The 23,522-nt window shown below is 34.9% G+C and overlaps 1 protein-coding gene and 1 pseudogene across 8 annotated transcripts in view; both read right to left on the bottom strand.

Moving 5' to 3' along the window:
• The window catches only part of Mrps35 (mitochondrial ribosomal protein S35), a 64,349-nt gene that overhangs the window by 25,425 nt on the left and 15,402 nt on the right, over window positions 1-23,522 (bottom strand). For 7 of the 8 annotated variants that reach the window (XM_058576140.1, XM_058576139.1, XM_046435688.2 and 4 more), the window contains 2 exons: window positions 18,830-18,939; window positions 16,922-16,991 (listed from right to left, as the gene is read on the bottom strand). In XM_058576140.1, the coding sequence (XP_058432123.1) occupies window positions 16,922-16,991; window positions 18,830-18,939 (180 nt within the window). Of the gene's footprint in view, window positions 1-13,174; window positions 13,414-16,921; window positions 16,992-18,829; window positions 18,940-23,522 lie in introns of all 8 variants that reach the window. The other variant, XR_009225948.1, reaches the window with a different exon arrangement.
• Window positions 813-9,609, bottom strand: LOC131423852 (S-formylglutathione hydrolase-like; annotated as a pseudogene).

Here is a 23,522-nt window from a genome sequence, read left to right as displayed (position 1 = left end):
GATACCATCTCACTCCAGTAAGATTGGCAGCCATTATGAAGTCAAACAACAACAAGTGCTGGCAAGGATGTGGGGAAAAGGGTACACTTGTACATTGCTGGTAGGACTGCAAATTGGTGCGGCCAATTTGGAAAGCAGTATGGAGATTTCTTGGAAAGCTGGGAATGGAGCCACCATTTGACCCAGCTATCCCCCTTCTCGGTCTATTCCCTAAAGACCTAAAAAGAGCATACTACAGAGACACTGCTACATCGATGTTCATAGCAGCACAATTCACAATAGCTAGACTGTGGAACCAACCTAGATGCCCTTCAATTGATGAATGGATAAAAAAAAATGTGGTATTTATACACAATGGAGTATTACTCTGCACTAAAAAATGACAAAATCATGGAATTTGCAGGGAAATGGATGGCATTAGAGCAGATTATGCTAAGTGAAGCTAGCCAATCCCTAAAAACAAATGCCAAATGTCTTCTTTGATATAAGGAGAGCAACTAAGAACAGAGTAGGGAGGAAGAGCATGAGAAGAAGATTAACATTAAACAGGGACAAGAGGTGGGAGGGAAAGGGAGAGAGAAGGGTAATTGCATGGAAATGGAAGGAGACCCTCATTGTTATACAAAATTACATACAAGAGGAAGTGAGGGGAAAGGGGAAAAAAAACAAGGGGGAGAAATGAATTACAGTAGAGGGGGTAGAGAGAGAAGATGGGAGGGGAGGGGAGGGCAGGGGAGGGGAGGGGGGATAGTAGAGGGTAGGAAAGGCAGCAGAATACAACAGACACTAGTATGGCAATATGTAAAACAGTGGATGTGTAACTGATGTGATTCTGCAATTGTATACGGGGTAAAAATGGGAGTTCATAACCCACTTGAATCAAATGTGTGAAATATGATATGTCAAGAACTATGTAATGTTTTGAACAACCAATAATAAAAATTAAAAAAAAAGACACAATGGCAGCCGTACAATAAATAACTATTTAAAGAGAAGAAACATGTCATTAATAAATAATAAATTTAACTTATTAGATGTCATTAATGAATAGCTATGCATGGTTAGTGTGTGAAAGCATTCCCAACTACTCAGGAGACTCAGACAGGAGGAACACAAGTTCAAGCCAGCCTGGGCAACTTAGTGAGACCCTGTCTCAAAATATTTTTTAAAAGTGGGGGCTGGGTATGTAGTTCAGTTGTACAGTGTGCCTGGAATCAATGCCCAGAACCACAATTAAAAAATAAATAAATAAATAAATAATAAAGCCCAGTACTAAGTGTGGTTGGAATATATTAATTTTAAAGCATAAGCATACTGTTTATGCTTTAAAATTAATATATAAAATTAATAAATTATTGGGGACAATTAAAATTCCATTGTAAGTTAAAGTTGATCATCATTCAGGCAAAGAATTCAATTATATTACAGACACCTATTTTAATGTTCCAATCACTAAACATTTATGTTCACAATTTAATCTAAAAGTATGTATATAATACACAGTTTCTCTTTTCCTCCCTGTCTGCAATGAGAAAACCTGCCTGACCACAAACCTAGAAGCAGCAACTTTCCATTCCATGTGATCCTGTTTTCTTTTCCAGTTGGCTCAATTATCATTTACTCATTCATTCAATAATTTTTACTGCCTAATTACCATGCTAGACACTGTACTCTCCTGGATCTGCCAGTCTAACAAGAAACCTGAAGTTGAATAGGAGCCAGTCAAAGTTTGTAATCCCAGTGGAGGAAAAGTATCCACAAAGGCCTTGGAGCTGGAAAGAGCTTAGCACATTCAAAGAAGTGAAAGAAAGCCAATGAGGGGATGAGGACAAATGACTATTACGATACTTGCTACATGCCAACCATTAGTTTCAGTCCCTTAAATGCATTAACCAGTTGAATTCTCACACAATCCTATGAGTTCGTGATATTATCATCTGCTTTACAGACCAGGAAACTAAAGTCCAGAGCAATTAAATAATTTGCCCCAAACCACACTGTTTGTTAGTGGTAGAACAACATGTTCTAAGGAGGAACACAGAGACATGGTAAAAAGATTATCAAAAGAACACAAGAATAACTTAATCTAAACCTATCATCTTTTCCCCCTTTTAAATAAAAATTTAATAAAAAGAAAAGCATACACAGCTAATTGATGTAATGGTCAGTATATTCTCAAGCTACAGTAGGCAAAAAAGTATCTGCTTCATTAAACATACAAATTTATCACCTCCTAACATTTTATTTACAACTCCCTTTGCTTGTAGCATGAATCATAGTAATATTCCACAACTTATGATTACATGCAAAGTATTGTATTATATGAGGGAAAACAGTTTAATGATTTAAAAAATTGCAAGGAACTTTAAAATCATAAAAAAAACAGGGAGAGGTGAATATTCATAATGGATGAAAAGTGAAAAAAAATAAAAATCCTGCTGTCAATTCTTTCAGCTACCAAAGCCAAATTTTAACTGAATGTCACAGAAATCAATTCAATTTAGATCAGTCTTTAAAAACTGACTGAATGCTAACACTCCAGATACTATACTAGATGATGAGAAAATAAAGATGAATGAAATATACAGTCTTTACCCTCAGTAATCACAAACTCTAATGGAGTGAGGTGGACATGTATACAGGCAATTACCATAAAAGTGATAAAACTAATGCTAACTTGAGGAAGGAAAAAGGAGTGGCAGGAAAAAAAAGAGAGTTTACATTTGGGGAGTATTAAAAGATTCGTATGAATTTGCAAAACTGATCAAATGCAAAAAAGGATAAGACAATAATACTTGAAAAATTGAGAGAATTTTGTATCATGGCTTAGGTACAGGGTATTAAACCTACATTTCCTAAGTAACTGGTAATGAAGTAGCAAATTACTGCCAATGATATGCTACAGTTTAGACTTTATCGTAGGAAATGGGAAAACATTGAAGGGTTTTATAAAACAATGTGATACAACAGATTTGGGGGATTTTTCCTTTTCTTTCTTTTTTTACAATAGTTACCCTAACTGTAATACAGAAAGTGACTAAGACAGGAACTCAATTAGAAGGCTCTTACAATTATTCAGGTGAAAGATGATAAAGATTATTCTGGAGTAATAGCAGTGAGGATGAAGAGGAGAAAATAGTTTTAGCAGGTATTTAAAAGCAAAAACTGAAAAAAAAATTGTTAACAGATATAGGAGAGAGGAAAGAAGACAGTATAACTCTCAGATTTTTGACTTCAGCCACTGCATGGAAAAGATGAACAAGGGGTTTTTCTTAAAGATTTTTACATATATAGGCTTTTGAGAGTCAGAAGTTAAACAAGGTCATGGCTGAAGGCAACAAGATTTGAGGTGCATATGTGCATCACCTTCAGCGTATCACCATCCCTGCTTTCTACAACAAATCTAAACTCCTAAGTGTGTGACAGACAAATCCCTTCACTTTCTTGCCTACTCCTGTCATTCTAACTCCCACCAGACATCATCAGCTTTGATACTCCTTGCAAATACAAAAACTGTCTCAAAAGGAGGTGGGTGGTGGCACTAGCTGGGCATGGTGGCGCATGCCTGTAATCTCGGCGGCTTAGGAAACTGAGGCAGGAAGATTGTGAGTTCAAAGCCAGCCTCAGCAAAAGTGAGGTGCTAAGCAACTCAGTGAGACCCTGTCTCTAAATAAAATACAAAATAGGGCTGGAGATGTGGCTCAGTGGTCGAGTGCCCCTGAGTTCAACCCTGGTACCCACCCCCCCCCCAAAAAAAAGAGGCCAAATTTCTAATCAGTTTCCTTATTAACGTTCAAAGACTAAGGGGAAACAATGTGTATAGTGCTATTTCATTCTTCTAGGTAAAAGGACCAACTCCTCTAAAGAGAACTTTAGCTGGCTCTCTCCAAAACTCCCAGTGGTATGTTTAACAAACCCTAAATTCTGTCTCTGAGCTCTCCTTTCCAAGTCTCTTTGTCATAAGAAAAACAATTCATTTAAAAAAAGATAGGAAGTCATTCATAACCAGGGTTCAGCATCAGAATCAGCTGTGGAGCCTCTAAGCTACACTCGTGGCTAGAGTCTGATTCTGTGGAGCCCAGGTGTCTATAGTTTAAGAAGGTTCACAGTTGAGACAGATCTTACCCCAGCTGAAAACAGGTTGCAGAGATCAGTGAATTTTCAGTCAATTGCTAATTTTGAGAAGACAGCAATCTACTAGCCAAAGTCAGCTTTGATTTTATCTGTTATTACCTAATATTCAAAACTAAATATGATACTATGCAAAGAATATGAAACTCTGAAGTTGTAGTTCAGGTCTGGGTTCCTCTGTTAATAAGTTCCTGTGATCTTGGGCAACGTACCTGACCTCTTCTCTATGTCTGAATTCCTCAATGTAAAAATGAAGAAGTTGTAATAAGATAAATTATTTGATTCTTAATCTTCAAATTTAATCCTAATTTAAAATGGGTGGCCACACTAAACACTTTGTGTTAAAAAAAAAAAAAAAGACATTTTACATTGAAAAAACTTTTAAGAAAGGAATAATTCTTCTCCCGACCCTTAGGGTTCCTCCCCACCCCTCTTTTCCATGCAGTATCAGGAACTGAACCCAGAGCTTTGTGCATACCAACAAACATTCAACCACTGAGCTATATCCCTATCCCTTTATAATTTATTTTTTCTTTTTTTATAGCTCTACTGAGACAAAATTGAAGTACAATAAAATGTACATATTTGAGGTATGCAATTTGATCAGTTTTGACACACATGTAACCAATACAATCACTATAAAAAGCATTTCCATTGTTTTATTTTAAAATTTAAAATTATGCAGACTGTTTTTCCTGCATGATTTATGACATTAGAAATCAACCACCTTAAGATATATAGAACCTCTCCCCCACATATCAACTACTTCAAAATTAAATTCACATTTATAAACACAGGTGAAGGAAGAAAGCACAAGAAAAGTAAATAAAAAGTGCTTTGAACTAAGTGATAATAAAAGCTTAAAATATCAGAATCTCTGGGATGAAACAGTACTCAGATGAACATTTAAACTTAAAAGTACCTGTATCAGAAAGAAGCTAGATTAGCAATCAGATTATTTTCTAATTAGGTAGTAGGAAGGAAAAATTAAGAGTAGAAACAGAAATGTATGAAATAAAGAAGAAATAATACAGCTAAAAATTGATAAAAATGAAAGAAGTCTAATCAAGAAAAAGCAAGATCACAAAAATATCAGTGGAAAGGGAGCTATCAAAATAACCCTACTGACAATAAAAATATATTAAAGTACTACAATTGCATGCTAACATACGAGATAACTTACATAACATAGTCTGCATTAAAGAAGGACCCATGTGCTGCTGAGAAGAAAGTGTATTCAGTCATTGATGGATGAAATATTCTATATATGTCTGTAAAGTCTAAATTATCTAAATTATCCATTGTATTTTTTAGTTCTATAGCTTCCTTAATTAGTTTTTGTTTGGAGGGTCTATCCAGTGGTGACAGAGGCATGTCAAAATTACCCGATATTATTGTGTTGTGATCTATTTGATTCTTAAAACTGAGAAGGGTTTGATGTACATAGATGCCTCATGGTTTGAGGCATAAATATTTACAATTGTCATGTCTTGTTGATATGTTCCCTTAAAAAGTGTCCTTCTTTGTCCCTTTTGATTAACTTTCACTTGAAGTCCACTTTATCTGATATGAGGGTAGAAACTCTTGCTTGTTTACGATATCCTTATGAAAGATGTTTTTTCCCTCATCCTTTTACCTTCAGTTTGTGGATGTCTTTGCCTATGAGGTGAGTCTCTTGGAGACAGCATATTGTTGGGTCATGTTTTCAAATCCAATTTGCCAGTCTATGACTTTTTTTTTTAAATATATATATTTATTTAGGTGATTCAATTGTTCAATGAAGTTCCTTTAGAGTTATGAAATCCAATGTTTTGAAATATTTTCCCTCAGCAATTCTAATTTTTATAATCTTGAAGAGACTCCCTTATTAGAAGTTTTTCATGCAGTCAGGTATTTTGCATGATGTCTGATGTGATCAGCAACAAAGGTTGCAATGAAGTGGTAGCTATGATCATAACCCTCCTCTAATCTAATGCCTTCCATTTATTTTGACCTGTTCCCAAATAACCGCTAAAGGCTTTTTTGCCCCAAGGACAGAGCACTGGGTTGCAAATTGGAGCAAATGCTGACACAGACGTGTATTTTCCAGGATTTTTCAAAGCACAAATCAGAGTTCCACGGCCTCCCATAGAGTAGCCAAAAACAGACATCCTTTGGGGATCCACTGGAAAATTGGCATCTATGAGTTGGGGAAGCTCCTCTGTTACTTAAGAGTACATTCTGTTATTAGTCTTCCAAGGATCTTTGGTGGCATTCACATAAAACCCAGCACCAGTGCCAATTCCCAGCTCTCATCTTCTCCTTTAATATTGTAGCCTCAAGGTCTGGTATCTGAAGCAATGACCACAAGATTGTGTTTTGAGGCAGCTTGATGGTAACCAGATTTTGATATAAAATTTTGTTCTATGCAAGTGAAACCAGACACCCAATACAGTGCAGGGCATTTTCCACTTTCTGCCTTCAATGGTGAGTAGATTTCATTTTGCAGTTCAGCTCAACACTGTAATGTTCAAATACTTTCTGCAATCCCCCAAAGCACTTGTTGCTAGATATCTGTTTGAATGCCATTCTTTTCCTGTCCAATTGCAACTTGCTTTTTTGTCTGCAGCAAAGGGCTGAGGATCCTATGGTTGTAGCAGGGTTGGTGGTGGGGACAGAAGAGGCGGCTGGAAGGGGAGGGTGGGCCTCAACATGGCCACCAGGGACAACCCCAGCTCTGCCCACCCAGTCTATGTCTTTTGATTGGTGGGTTTAGGCCATTTAAATTCAATGTTATTATTGAGAAATGACTTTTATTCTCTTCCATTTTGATTTATTTCTGGCTTTTACTTTGAATTACTTTTCCTTTGACTATTCTTCCAATGTTAGTTCCTCCTTTTGTTGGTTTTCACTTTTTAAAAAAAATTCTTCATGAAATATTTTATTGAGAATGTTTTGTAGTACAGGCTTTCTAGTTGTGAATTCTTTTAACTTTTGTTTATTATGGAAGATTTTTATTTCATCATCAATTCTAAAGCTTAATTTTGCTGGACGTAGTAGTCTCAGCTGGCATCCATTTTCTTTCAGAGCTTGGTATATATTATTCCAAGACCTTCTAGCTCTGAGGGTCTGGGTTGAGAAGTCAGCTGAGATCCAAATTGTTTTCCCTCTAAACGTTACCTGATGTTTTTCTCTGGCTGCCTTTAAAATTCTATCCTTATTCTGTATGTTAAGCATTTTCATAATAATGTGACTTGGTATGGGTACGTTGTAATTTTGTATATTGGTGGAACTTTAAGCCTCCTATATTTGATTTTCCATTTCATTCTTTAGATTTAGGAAATTTTCTGATATTATTTCATTGAAAAGACTGTGCAATTCCTTTGGTTTGTATCTTCAAGACTTCATTTATCCCCCAAAATCTTAAATTTGGTCTTTTCAAGTTATCCCATATATCTTGGAAGTTCTGTTCATGGTCTCTTAACATATTTTCTCCATGGTCAACTTTGTTTTCAAGATTATATATTTGTCTTCATTGCCTGAAATTCTGCTTTCCAAGTAGTCTAGTATGTTGATAATGCTTTCCATTGAATTCTTAATTAGGTTTATTGATTCCTTCATTTTGAAGATTTCTGCTTGATTATTTTTCAGAATCTCTTTTTACTGAAGTGATCTTTCATTTCCTGTATTTTTTTCTCTGATATTGCCCTTTATCTTGCAGATTAGTTCTAACTATGTACATTCTAAATTCTTTCTCTGACATTTCTTCCACCATGGTGTTGTTAGATTCTGTTTTTGAAGTATCTTGGTTTGTCTGGGGCAATTTGTTCCCTTGCTTTTCATGTTAGTTGTGTGTCTAACCATCTAGCAGTAGGATCTGAGATAGCAGAGTTTCTACCCTGTGTGCTTGTAGTGTTCCTGAAGGTTTCCAGTACCTCACCATTTAGGGGGAGACAATAATAACCAATGCAAACAATATACAGCACTAAACTAAAGAGTTCCTACTATATCATCTTAATGTTAATCATCACAATAAACAGAAATGATGTGATCAGTTATTGCCTATAATAAAAACAGCAAGTTTGCAAAAGGGTTTACAATTTCAAATGGTGGAAGGGGGTGAACATAAGTGATATAGGATGTGATGATTATGAGGGAGGAGGAGAGAAGACAGAAGTAAAAATTTAAAGGAAGAGTGAAAGAACAACAGAGATTGACTGTTAGTGGAAGAAAAGAGAAAAATAAAGGGAAACAGGTAAGTGAAAAATAAATTTAAAAAAATTAAAAATAAAGAGAATCAAAACAAAACTAAAATACACTAATCAAACATCCTAGTCCTCAAAAAACTGATCCATGAAAAATGACTGGCTTTAGAAATGTGAAAAATGAGAAAAAAGCCCAGATATGAGTATGTATAAATGCCCATGTATCATTAAGGTCACAATTAAACAGAGAAAAGAAAAAAAAAAGAAAGAAAGAAAGAAAGAAAAAATCCTGATGAAAAGTTAAAGAATTCTTTCCATTGGAGTTCAAAAAATTCTCAGCTTCTCTTCTCAGCAGTTTTAGGTGGGGTCATCTGGATTGAGATGCTCCACTCTCTGGGCTGCTGGAAAGAGGTAATCCTGTAGGTGGAATTCCTAGAGGCAGGGTTTAGGCTTAAGTGGGCACCAGGTTCTTCGCTGAATGCCAATTGGTCTGGAGATTTTTCAGCACACCTCCAGGGCCCAGAAATTGACAGTCCACACTAGAAGACTATACCCCGGGTATCTCCCCTGGGTTCCACTTGTGTAGTACAGGAGTCAATTCTTAGTCTCCTACATCACCTGCAGGCCCCACATTTCCTGGTCTTGAGTTCAGTCTCCAAACTCAATCTCTCCTGCCCCCACCCTTTTGGTTCCTGACCAGATGTGTTCTCTCCCTGCCAGTGCTGCAAGCAGCAGGTTTAACAGGGAGGGGTAAAGCTAGGTGGATTTCCACAACCAGTAAACTTCTCTCCATGTTTGATTTTTTTTCCTAGTTGCTTATACACACTTTATGGCATGCAGTGTGTGCTTCCTGGGCCTGTATTATGGGCCAAACTCGGGTGTGCCCGGAAATGAGCTTCCTTAGCTGTCCACCCTCCCCACTCCTCCACTGCAGCTGCAAAATGGTTCCTTCTTTTGTCTTCTGCACTTCAACTGGAGAGATGATGCCTTCTTTTCTGCACAGGGATATGTGCAGTGTGCCTTTCAGGTTTGTCAGGCAATGTTGCTGATCTATAAATGTTCCATACCCAGACACACACATCAGGCCTCCTAAAAATTCAGTTTCCTTTAATCCCCTTATACCTCCATCTCACTTGTTAAGAAACTACTCTGGCTGGTGCTTCCAGCCTGGCCACAGCAATGGCTGTGCTGCTGGGGACTCTTTCCTCATTTTATACATCCAACCTCCTGAGTCCCCAATCTGCTCTGAATGTCCAGTTTTAAATTCCAGTAAAGTCCTCCCTGCCTTTTTTTGGGTTACCCACCTTGCTGAGAAGCTGCCTGTTTTCTTGGTTTCACTCCACGGTGTAGCCAGGAAAGTGACATTCTCTATTCTGCCATATTGAAAAAAAACTTTATTTTGAGAAAGGGTTTTGCTAAATTGCTCAGGCTAGGCTAGAACTTGTGATCCTCCTGCCTCAGCCTCCCTAGTAGCTGGGATTACAGGTGTTCACCACCATGCCCAGCATGGTTTCTTTTTTATGTTAACCCAAGGTGACCATTTGAAACAGCAGAGAAATTAAAAAAGAAGTCTAGATAAAGACACAGATGACCCTCATATTAACACCACAGATCCACTTTTAGAACAAAGGTCAGACATATTTGTATGGAATCAAGTAAAACTGTGGCATGTAGTCACTCTTTATTGTTACTGGCCCAGCATTAATTCTCAGACTCATTATGTGAGTTCAGTTAATGTGGTTAGACAGTTGCATTTCTTTAGCAAACATGTAGTATTAGGTTTATGTATGAAGTGTGAAACAGAATACACACTTCATGTGAAATAGATGTACCTTGCTAGGAGAAGCCAATATTTTTAAAGAATATAGATTCTATGAACTTTGTCAAATGTAAATTTACATCATAAAATAAACTCACAAAAGCAAACATTGTGGAGAGCTTCCAAAATAATGTAGAATTAGAACAATTTATTTATTTATTTTGAATTAAAACAATTTTAAACTTTAAAAATAAAGTCATATGAAAAACCTGATCTACACATAATCCAAATTATACATTTATGAACACTGTCTCTTTAACTTTTGCAAAGATATTTCTTCAAAAGAGGTCATAATTTTTGACTGTTAATAATTTTATCTAAGAATTATTAATAGTTCACACCAGTAAGCTAATTATTGCTAACATCTAATAAATATGGCACATTTTATAATACTGAAAAGGAAGTTTACCTCTTCATTTCTCACCTTATTTGTGAACAGACATAGAGTTGAAAACCCATTTCAAAAGACTATTTATAAAAATTTAAAAGAATGGATAATATTTCTTTCAAAAGCTATTATAATATTAAGTGTTCTTACCTAACATTAACCTAGATACTTTGAAGCACAAATTACAATAAGGTCAGATCCTTGCTAATGAAGCCCTTTACAATTAGTTAGAAAGGCAAAACAACACTAAATGACAAAGTATCTACAGTCAAGTGCTTAGTGACCAATACAGAAAGTAAGATAATATAACTTCGCCAGACACAGGAGGCTGAAGAAAGAGGATCACAAGTTGGAGGCCAGCTTCAGCAACATAAAAATTTTTTAAAAAGGGACTAGAGGTAGAGCTCAGTGGTACAGAATCCCTGGTTTCAATCCCCAGTACTGCAAAAACAAAACAAAAAACCTACCTGTACAAAAATAGGGGTTAGATATAGAATAAGAGGCTCAAATCAGATCTTAATGCCTTGAAGACTATATATATAAAAGAGTAAGTGGGAAAGAATAAAAAATTAAATACTAAATAATACAACCCTTGAATGTCTGTGTCTTCCCAAAATTCACATTGAAACCCCAACCCCAATATGACAGCATTTGGAGATAGGGTCTTTGGGAAATAATGAGGCCAACAATGTTGACTTCATGATGAGACTAGTGCCTCCATAAGAAGATAGGAAAGCGCTTGCTTCCTCTCTCTCTGGTTGATGCAAGGATACATCAAGAAGACAGCTACTGCAAACCAGGAAGAGGGCCTTGACTCTAGTCCAACCATGCTGCACTCTGATTTCTGACTTCCCAGCTCCAGAACTGTGAGAATTAAATTTCTTTTTTTTAAAGCCACGTAATCTGTGGTAATTTGTTAGAGCAGAGCCCAAACTAAAACAACCCTTACAACACTTATAATATTTATTACTAAACATGCTGTTTTTCACTAGTGTTCTGCCATTGGGAACTATGTTTTTTCTGTTTCATATTAACCTCTATATCTAATGATGCCATGCAAATAAATGGCAGTTAATAAACATTTGTCATTTTTAATGAAAGAACACTTGACATTTGATACAGGACAACTTATTCCTTTATAAACTCTAAAATAGTGAGAGATGTCTTTTTAGACAACTAGTAAAATGCTTGATGTTGCCCTCTGATTATAAATGTGTACTTTGTGAATAAGCTATACAGCATGCTTCACAATCTGGACCTGACTTATTGCCAGTCTCATTTTCTACCCCCATCCTGTTAGTCTATATCCTTCCAAACCAAACCTCTGCCTACTCTCTAACCTCACAAGGTCTGGAAAGTCCTTCACCCATTTCTGTACTATATTCTTCTATCCATCTTCCAAAATTGTCACCACTCCTTTGAAGCTGTCAGGTAGAATTCATCCTGGTCTGCATCTCTCACAGCACTATGCCTAATTTCTGCTATCCAGCTCAACAGACTGTATTATAACCATCAATTTCCCTCCAGAAATAAAGGTGCCTAAGGGTGAAGGCTCATTCATTTTGATAGTCCTACGGATTATAGCACCTTTTCTTGTATAGTTGTCCCAATCCATGGGGGATTGGTTCCAGGAGTCTGCAGATTCCTAAATCTGCAGAAGTTAAAGTTTCCTCAATGTAAATGCTATGTAAACAGTTATTATATACAGTTGTCAAATATTTTGGGAATAACAACAACAAAAAAGACTGCTAATGTTCAAAACAGCTGCATTTAAAAAAAAATTTTTTAGTTATAGATGGACACAATGCTTTTATTTACTTATTTTTATGTAGTACTGAAGCTTGAACCCAGTGCCTCACATGTACTAGGTAAACATTATGCCACTGAGCTACAACTCCAGCCCAACAGCTACGATTTTTTAAAATTATTTTTTTAAGTTGTAGTTGGACACAATACCTTTGTTTTCATTTATTTATTTCTATGTGGTGCTGAAGATCGAACCCAGAGCCTCGCATACACTAGGCAAGCATTCTACCACTGAGCCACAACCCTAGTCCCCAAAAGCTGCAATTTTTAAAAGACTATTTTTGATCTGAGATTGATTGAATCCATGGGTGTGAAACCCATGGATTTGGAGGGCTGGCTGTATACAAGAACTAAACAGCTGTTGAATATAAGAAAGAGTAAACAACATAGCAAACATTGTTCAAGTGTTCTCTAATAGGACCTGGCAATGCATGTGTATGTCAGCACACACATACAATCAAAATGAACTCAAAATTAAATGGTGATTATGGTTTTGCGAAAGTATTTTTTTAAGTCAAGATTCTTTGCTGGAGGATGTCAGCAGAGAATATGGGAAAAGGGAACAAGTATTAGGGGCTTGAGTGTGAATTCAGAGAAGAGAAGCCCATTTTGAGAATGAGCAGGTCCTGTGCAGAAGTTGGCAGGGGGTATCAGGGGCATAGTGTGGCCCAGCAGAACTGGTAAATCTAGAAAATGGTGATTCAGGTGTTGAGCATGATCACCCAGAAAAGGAAGCCCCAGACTTAACTTTTGATTTAGCTCTGCTCAGTGCAGGCGGAGGGAAGGAAGACTTAGAAAAAGCAGATGTTGACCAGCTCCAGAGAACAAACAGGAAAGTCAACCCACCCAGGTAGTACTTCTGGCACAGGTCCAATTTCTTCTCAATGAACATCCATTCCAAGTTCACAGTTGTGCTAAGGTTGGATCATCCCTAGAGTCTGTGGGGCAAGACTTGATGGAGGTACCATTACAAGTATCATGAACACTCCCCAGTAGAGCTTACTCAATCTGGCTTGAATGCCTCTGCTCCTTTCAACTTTACTTTTATCAGAAGTATTTGCAGTAAGATCCCATTTAAAAATGACCTGTATTAGTAAGTATAAAATTATCTAACTTAGAAATTTTTGTTAACTAACTTCAGAATCACTCTATTACAAAGCTAGATATATTTTTGACAATAAGTCTGTCATGAAATCCAATAAGACAGCCCAAAATTTAAATTTTAAAAAGTAATTGTTAGTACTAATTCAATATCAATACCACTGAAGAATCTTTGGAATTTGATTTCAGAGCTCTACATCTTCCAGAGTAAATGTAGGTACGTCTAAAGAGAGTGACTTTCTGCAGCTAGCTCTAGTCCTTCAAATGTTCCTAATATGAAATGCTACTGAATCTCCTAAGTTCCCTATGTTGGACAATCTACAAAAATTTAACTTAATTTGAATGCATTCTTAAAATGATTATTTTTTTTATTGTGTTTGTGTTTCACTCTATCTTTTGGCAAGACTTCTAGGAAATGCTTTTTTCAATCATTTCTTAACCCAATTGCTTTTGGAAGGTTTAGGTTAACAAACATCATGCAATAAAAGTTAATTTCGGAAGTTTCACTATTATAAATTAAGTCAAACTGTGAGTAGAATATATGTTCTAAAATTTTAAACACTGTAGGGTACATATATGACTTTAATTGGGTAAACTGTCATCGTAAACTATGTACTGAAATTAGAAATAAATGAATTTGAAATTCTAAGAAAAAAGGTTTCTTCATTTTAGTATTGTTAACAATATTAATAGCCATTTACTGAGAACCCATTATTTGTTCCACACTTACATAGGTGTTCTCTAATTTATCCAAAAACTCTCTAAAAGAAAATTGAACCTCAGAGGTTGAAAGCAATGAAACTGGCATTGGAATCCAGTCCTTTTTTTTTTTTTTTTTGGTGGTGGTGGTGCTGGGAATTGAACCCAGGGCATTGTAAATTCTAGGCAAGCACTCCACCAAATGAGCTATATCCCCAACCCTGGAATCCCCTTTTTGATACTTCTATAGTTAAACTGTTTTGAATATTATACAACAGTAACATCCTTAAGCTTAAGTATAGATGAACCTTCTTCAGAAGGTTCCAACTACTTTCCTCTCAATGCTATTTAAAGGTAACCTCCATGGAAAGGTTAAAAAGCCAAGGCATACACATATTTGAGTATGAAATGCTTTAGAAGCTAGCCTATAAAAAAGAAAGCAATGGATTAAACAGGGGCTTTTAAAATACTGGATTAAATGCCAGGTGGTAACATCAATTTCAAGTATGAATTCCATGCTGGTGAGGGAAAAAAGAATTTTGATTCAATAAAAATTCTGTTCCAGTAGCTCTGCAAAATTTCATGGCTCATCTGCATTCTCTTAAAGCTTCTTCACTGATGGTACTTGTTTAGAAAGGACTATGAGCCAATTTTAATATAGGAATTCTTTAATTATATCTGTTTAAGACAGTTATATGTGGCTATCCATCCTGGCATCAAAGTGATTAGCATTAAAGATCAAAGGCTTCTTGCATGAATCCAGAATACAAGCTTGTTTGGATTCTATGTCATGGAACCACAGAAAGAATCCAGTAAGTCAACGTTCACTGAATTTATTTATGCCTGTCATTTCCTTTGGGGCAATTCATTTTAAAAAGACTGTTGGAAAAATTCAAAACTGTTTGGCTTTTATTGTTTATTATTAACTCTTTAAGCACTAGCCATACAACTGTAGTTAATTCAGCCATGTTGCTGGTTCTGAAGGGAACTTAATCATCTTAAGCCAAAGGGATTTCTAAAATCAACTGACAGGAAAGAGAGATTAACTGTTATTATCATATTGCTCCTGAAGCAGAAATTAGAAAATTCAGCTGAATTATGAAAATGAGAAAACTGCAAAAGAAGAAAAGAGCAACTAGCTACTTTTTGTTCTTTACTAACCTTGAAATAAAATTTTCTTTGTTTCCACTTGCCACTCATTCTCTTTTAAAACTGTTTTATTATTAACATCAATAAACATGCTGTTCACAGTTTAGAGAACAGCTGCATGTATTCTCAGAATCACAGTATCTGAAGGCTGGAAGGAAGTCCCAAAAGCCATCTAATGCAGCTACCTGTCTCAGGAATATGTTTCTTTTACCATATCTTAGAGAAGAAGGCCAATACATGGAACATATTCTACCCATCGAAGTAGCCCCCAGCATCTATGGATGTTTCTCTTGGAAGGTTCTCATTTAACGAATTGAAATCTTACTATTGCTTCCACCCAGTTATATCTTTAAGTCATAAAAACAAATTATTTAAGTTCTTCTTCATATGAAGTTCTTTGAACATCTAAAGAGAGTGACTTTCTGTAGCTAGCTCTAGTCCTTCAAATGTTCCTAATATGAGATGCTACCGAATCTCCTAAGTTCCTTATGTTGGGCAATCTACAAAAATTTAACTTAATTTGAATGCATTCTTAAAATAATTATTTTTTTATTGTGGTACTGGGGGTTGAATCCAAGGGAATCCTACCACTGAGCTGTGTCCCCAGCCCTTTTTTATTTTGAGACAGGTCTTGCTAAGTTGCCAAGGCTGGCTTCGAACTTGTGGTTCTCCTATTTCAGTAGCTAGGATACCCAACAATAATTAAAACTTTGAATTACCTAAACACAAAACATATTGGTGGGCTGCGGTTGTAGCTTAGTGATAGTTCACTTACCTAGCACATGTGAGGCACTAAGTTTGATCCTTACCACCACATAAAAATACATAAATAAAATAAAGGCATTTTGTCCATCTACAACTAAAAATGCTTTTTAAAAAAATTCTAGTTTCTAACATTAAATCAGATGAGTTGATGCTCAAATATAGCAAAATCTTTTTCATAAATGTATATATATTTCTATTACAACTGAATAAATTCAGACACAAGACCACTTTTCTTTTTTAAGTTGTAGGTGGACACAATGCCTTTATTTTTTATGTGGTGCTGAGGATTGAACCCAGTGCCTCACCCATTCTAAGCTAGTACTCTACCACTGAGCCACAACCACAGCCCCACAAGACATCTTTTAATACTATCTAAATAATTAATTGCTCTTAACTGTTCCTAACGTGTAATAGTCAGATAGTAAATGTTAACTAAAAATTTTAATAAACCTAAAATACCTTTTTACAAAGTTTTGGAAAATAGGATAAATCATAAATTCTAAAGTTATACAAAAAATGATTACTCTCCCATAACAGACAACTTTCACTCAAACACAAAACAAAACATAACAGCAAAGCAAAACACTGTGATTTTCTAGCAAAAGTCAGAAACTCTGCATTTCAAGAGTATTTCAGGCACTTTTTAATATGGGCCTGAGATGGACTAGATAAACTACTTCAAGATCTTCGCTTTGGGTATCAGGAGAAGCCACCTATGCTATTCCATACATGCTTCGATTATGGAATAATCGAATAATAATATTTTGTGGTGGTCCACAAAATATTCAATTAAGTACTTGCCACACAAGAGTATTTTGAAAGGATAATGTCATCTAAATTACACTAAAAAAAAATCATTAAACATTCATATACACTTACCCAAGATTCATGGTATAAAACTGTTAGTAGATACATTGCATAATCATAATTCTGTCTTTTTAAAGGGCACCTTTAAAAGAGAAAGAAGGAAGAAGTCAAAATTCTAGAAACTTAGTATACAGAATGATTTGCAAAGTATATACAGAAGATAATATCTTTAGAAATTCTCTGCTTTTAAGAAAATTTTGTTTTTAGAATAAGAACATTCTGTGTATATCATTCTATGTATAACATTATTTAAGGATACTGAACACTGGTGTTATTTTCAACTCTGCTTTCGTCACTAATGTAGTTATTTGTATACAACAGCTTATGCTATTTTTAATATGACTGTGTCCAACTGAAGTCCCCTTCGCCACGTCAAAATCTGCTGAATGGCATAAGCATATCTAATGAACCATTTTAAAAATAGTTAAGACAAGCTGGGTGCAATGGTGTGTAAAAAGTCTCATCTACTTGGGAGGTTGAGGTAGGAGTATTGCTAGAGTCCAGGAGTTTAAAGCCAGACTGGGTAACCCACCAAGATTCTATCTTAAAATAAATAAATAAACAAATAGGCAGATGATAGATGTTAATCAAGTGTTGATTTCTCCAGAGCTGATTCTCTTTAAATATGAGTTACACTATATACAATTCTGTACTATTACTGCTATATTTAAGACAGAACTAATATCCTAAAATTAGTTAGAACTTCTACATATACATGAGATAGCACATGTATTAAGGTTAATTAATAAAAGAAAAACAAAATATTTCTTCCAATTTCTTAAGATATAAAATAAAACCATATAATGACAAATGACTTAACTAACTACACTGTTCATTCTTCCTTTATGTTTATTTAATAGTTATCTATTCTATATAAGCATTACCATAAAACATATATATTGATACTGGAAAAAAAGCAACATTATCAGGTATTTACAGAGTTTCAAACAGTAACATTTAAAGGGTATTTTTAAAGTTGAACAAAGTAAAATTCAACATTATTTTGCAATTTTTAAAAAGAGTAAAAGGAATATTCCTAATATGTTTCATATCTATTTCCCTCATAAGGAAATAATCAGAAACCATGGTTCCTTTCTTTTCTGCCTCTACCCTATTACTATATCTCTATGTATGCCATGTTCCCTCTTCCTATCACCAAGACTGATGATGTAACACCAAATTGTTTCTGATACCTCCAAATGCTTTGAAACTGGGTTAGGCAGAGAGAAAGGTGACCTGTACACTCACTTTTCTCTAAAGACAGGTCTTTTATATTTTGACATAATTTAGAAACAACTGAAGTATAATTCTAATAACAAAATAACCATTTAGCAAAGATATACCAACAACCTTTCTTTAAATCAACTGAAAATCATAAACTAATAAATTCATATATAATAAACTATAACTGGACTTATAAATATCTATCCTGGCTCTGGAATTCTGCTTATTCCCAGAAATGCCTAGATAAATTTCCACATGTACAATTTGATAATTTTAATTTTGAACTACAAGACTCTTTGTGATGCTTTCATTTTGTAAAAACCTATTTACGGGAACATGTATTCTATTTTATGGAATGAGATGTTGCCAGATTACAGAATCACAAATAAAGCCAATTAAGAAAACAAAAAAACAAACTACCTGTTTAAGCATTAATCACTAGCAAATCATACTTTGTCTTCAAAATTTAAGTTTTATATGCATGGATATATAAAAATTAATATTAAAATAGCAATAATTTAGCTAAGCAGTCCTCTCTGCATACAGGAACAACATAACAAAAGTAGGCTAGTGTGAAGATATTAAAGATAGGAATTGAACAACTTTGCTAATAACCCTTTGTTACTAAAAGCATTGCTGAAGTGCTGGAGGACAAAAAACACATGTGCACAGTCTGCTCAACTTTTCTTTCTTTACCTATCTGTTTTGATGGTAAGTACATCTGTGGTCTTGCAGTATCGTTCTCCTACAAGTTTAATAAGTTTCTTCTTTGCATGATCATCTAAATTCAAACTGGAAAGTTTCACCTTAAAAGTAAAAGAAAAAATTATTTGAAAAAAATAATTTCATATAATTTGTTTAAAGAAGTAGCAATGTTATTTGTATTGATATTAAACCTACAAAACATAAATCTTTTCAAACTACTTTCTATACAGTTACAGTGGCATACACTATAAAGCCTGATCTTGTTCGTGGAAAGAAAAAGAAATAAAATAAAAAGAATATATTATTGGGAGTTCTTTGAAAGTTCTGAGCATGTGTACCTTCCTGAAAGAATTAATGACATGTCCTAAAGAAGGCAAATTACAATGTTTATTAGAAGCACAAACAGAATTAAGCTCAGTTAGTATTATCAAAGTTGGACACTAGAATAAATGGATAAAATATAATAGCTTTAAGAAATTTCTACCATGCAATTATAAGACCTATATCACTGCAACTATCTTAGGGACATTCATTTTTTAAAGCTACAGATGTCTCAGAGGCTGGAATGTTACATCAGGGAAGGATCAAAACTTTTTTTTTTTTTGATACCAAGGATTGAATCCAGGAGCTTTTAATCACTGAGCTACACATCCCCAACCTTTTTATGTTTTATTTTGAGACAAGGTCTTGCTAAGTTGCTCAGGGGTTCACTAAGTTGCTGAGGCTGGCTTTGAACTTGCAATCCTCCTGCCTTAGCCTCCTGAGCCATTGGGATTACAGGCATGTGCCACTGCGCCCAGCTCAAAACATTTTAAACAATTCAGTTCAATGTTTTCCAAAAGTTAATACACAGCCTGTTAAGATTTTTTTTTTTTTTTTTTTTTTTACATTTAGGAAATGCTGAGTTTATTAACAGGATTTTAAAAATGTATTTCTTGGAGTATTTTGAGACTTTAAAATACAGGCTTGGTATATAAATGATTCTCAAATTTATTTGACCTCAGATTTCAATTTTCAAGGAATAATTCACAGAATTAGTCTTCCTTAACACATGTTTTGGGAAATACTGGAATAAAATAACATACTTTTTAAATTGTAGAGATTATAGCATGAGCTAAAAGTATCTAGAGATGAATAGGTATGATATGATAATACAGTTAAATAAAGTAAAGCATTGTATTCACCCATTTTTTATTATTATATGAAATATCTGAAACTGAGTAATTTTATAAAGAAATTTATTTAGCTCACAGTTGTGGAGGTTTGAGGTCAAGGCACTGGCATCAGAATGTAGGAGGACATATAAAAAAAGGAAAACATATTGCAAGACAGGAAGCCAGAAAAAAATTCAGGGGTCAGACTCACTCTTGTAAAGGACTCACACTGAGAATGACCTTATTCTCTTCTAGAACTACCTTAATCCCTCCCCAAAATTACCAAAGGACCTCCCACTAGACACCACTTCTTAAAGGTCTGGCTCCTCCCAAGACTGCCACACTGAGGGGCTACCAATGCAAGAATCCTTGGGAGACAAACTCTTATCCAAACCATAGCAAGCATAGATTATTCTTCATGTAGAGCATTAAGAAAGTGTTCATGAAGAAGCAAACAGGCTAAGCGTTTTTAAATTCCATCTGGTTCTTGTCTCTAGCTTCAATAATCCTGCACTTCCCTCAAGACACCATGCCATAGCAGCCTATTTATATGCCAATTTTTCCCCATTGAAAGGCAAATCTTTAATGCAAGAAAAATATCTATTTTGTTTTTAGCAATGGTCTAGGAATTACCACAGTCTTCTGGAAAGAATATGTATCAACAACTAGATTTACAGCTTAAGAGATAAATAACCCATTTTATGAAAAATCAGATTAATAACAAGATGGAGAATTACAAGAAAAAAAAGAAAATGTACCTACATTATTATAATTATGCAAATACATGTGCATATGCACATATACAGAGACAGTCTACAGAGAAAATGAATAGCGTTTATATTAGGATAGTAAGAATGTAGTGATCTGTCCTTTTGAAACTCCCTTCAATAAAATCATAATAATGTTTAGCAATACATTAAGGCATTTTTAAAATGTGTTTTAGCTTTTTTGCCATAAGATATCAAAAAACACAGCAGCTAACAACAACCTTAAAACTCATATTCACATTGACATTTTAATGTTCAAAACTACATACATTAAATGCCAGAAACTCATAAATACTTGAGAAATAGTGTGCAGTACACTCACGCCACCTGCTAGCACTCAAAGGCACTGCAGAATTATAGTCTTACATGGACTAACACTGATTGCAAGGTGGAGTGGCATTCAATTGTCTTTCCTTATCAAAATTCAAAGCAATGCTTAAGCTTTTTGTTTTCAAGTTGCTATTTTTCAAAGAACAGGTATTGTGCCACCAATATTATCCCCAAAATAATATGGATATTTCAAATCACAGGAGGTTGTGATTGTATGTGTCTATCTTCAAATGTCTATATTTTAACACAAAAGAAGCAACATAAATTTAAGGTTTAAATGTGAGATATTTTCTCAACATGCAAGTATGGTATGATTTAAAAACTCTGGTATTACACATGAGAAAAGAGCTCGGTTTGATTTTTAGGACTGCCACTTGCTACGTGATTTCAATCAAATTATTTTACCTCCCTGAGACAGTTTCCTCAGTACAACTTCATTCACAGGATCTTTGTCAGGAATAAACGAGACAAACAGAAGACAGTGCTTTAAAGTAAAGTCTTAAACAAAAGTTCTTAATTCTAAACTACTTCTCTGACTATAGAGAAAAACATAACACTTTCCTTCTCTGAATTTAAAAATCTGAATATCTTTAAATCATATTTACCCCACCGTATTGATTGAGACAAACTAGACTCCACATGCTTAATTCTATTGTTTCATAAATTCATCTTATATATTTAGCATGACCCTGATACCAAAACCTAGTAAAGAAAGTTATTAATCAGGAGTTAGGGGTATACTCAGTGGAAAAGTGCTTGTCTAACATGCAGAAGGTCCTGATCTCTGACACTGAAGAAACCATGCTTTAAAAATTACAAATCAATCACAGCTACATCAGAAAATCCTGGCAATTATCTATCTGTTAGCACTTAATACAAAAATAGATTTAACACATTTTTGCTATATGTTCTTACTAGGATACAGGCTACATACAGTACAAAAAAAAAAACAACCTTTTTTTTTTTTTTTTTTTTTGAGGTTTCTTAAAGGTACCTCAAAGAGATGGGCAGTTCTCCTCCAGATGAATTAAAAGTACATTAGTCAGGGCTATTTGGAGTAATAGCTGATTCTTCGACTAGGACAGGGAAAATGTGAGATGAGTCTGGAGTATTTTATAGTGACATATAATAAGAAAATGTTTAAAAATCAGATGATGGAGGTATGGCAAAGAAATAGAAAAGCCAATTAAAAGAGTATCAAATAAATATCCATGAGTCCATACTGACATAAATGGTTGAACAAATACATATATATGGGAGAACAGACAAATTTTCCACATAGAATTCCAAACAATGAATGTGGTATTTCTCCCTCAAGGAGAAAGTTACTTTAGTTACTTTGCTTTCCTGGAAAGGACAGGAAAAAGGTAATTTTTGTGTGTGTGTGGTGATAGGAATTGAACCTAGGGCCTTGTGCCTGCAGGGCAAGCACTCTAACAACTGAGCTATATCCCCAGCCCAGGAAAAAGGTAATTTTATAGTGGAGAAACTGACAAATGCTAATTAGCATCAGCCAGGTAATCAAGGTTAGCATCATCAGTGAACAATCACGTAAACAGCCAGTACTTTTGATATAATGTGATAATAATGGCAATTTATGTCTGGGATTTTCCCCCTCAAAATACATAACAAGTTGAAGGACATTCTAAAAAAATACATAATTAAAATTCTTAAAATTGTCAAGGTCAAGTCAGACACAGTGTCTCTCTCACACCTGAGTTCCAGAACTCAGGAGGATGAACAGGAGGACCATTTGAGCCTAGGAACTTGAGGCCAGCCTGAAAAACACAGTAAGATCCAGTCTCAAAAACAAAACAAAACGAAATATCTTTTAGGACTGGGGTATAGCTCAGTGGTAGAGTGCTTGACTAGCACGCATAAGACTCTGGGTTTAATTCCAGCATGGAAAAACAAAAAAAACTGTTAAGGTCATCAAAAACAAGTCTAAGGAACATCACAGATAAGAGGAGTCCAAGAAGACATGATGACTAAATATAAAGTGGTACCCTCAATGGCATTCTAAAACAGAAAAAGAACATCAGGTAAAAGCTAGGCAAATTCAAATAAAGCATAGACTTTAAGAATATTATATCAATATTAAATCATTAACTGGATGCAGTGAGGCATGCGTGTAATCCCAGCATCTCAAGAGGCTGAGGCAGGATAATCTTTAGCTTGAAGCAAGCCTCAGCAACTTAGCGAGAACTCACACAACTCAGCAAGACTCTGTCTCTAAATAAAATATATAAAAAGAACTAGGTTCAATCCCTGATACCAAAAAAATTAAAAAAAAATTAAATCATTAGCCCTGATAAATGTAACATAGTATAATGTAAAATGCTACCAAAAGGAGAAAATTCAGAATGAAAATATGAGAATCTTCTGTAGTCTTCACGAAACTTTCTGTAAATTTTAAAACTATTCTAAAATACA

Source organism: Marmota monax, unplaced genomic scaffold, assembly GCF_021218885.2.
Source record: "Marmota monax isolate L192 unplaced genomic scaffold, Marmota_monax_Labrador192_F-V1.1 WCK01_AAM20220418_F8-fsc00012, whole genome shotgun sequence".
Taxonomy (NCBI): domain Eukaryota; kingdom Metazoa; phylum Chordata; class Mammalia; order Rodentia; family Sciuridae; genus Marmota; species Marmota monax.
Note: the sequence above shows the minus strand (reverse complement) of the source record. Positions and strands in the feature narration are given on the sequence as shown.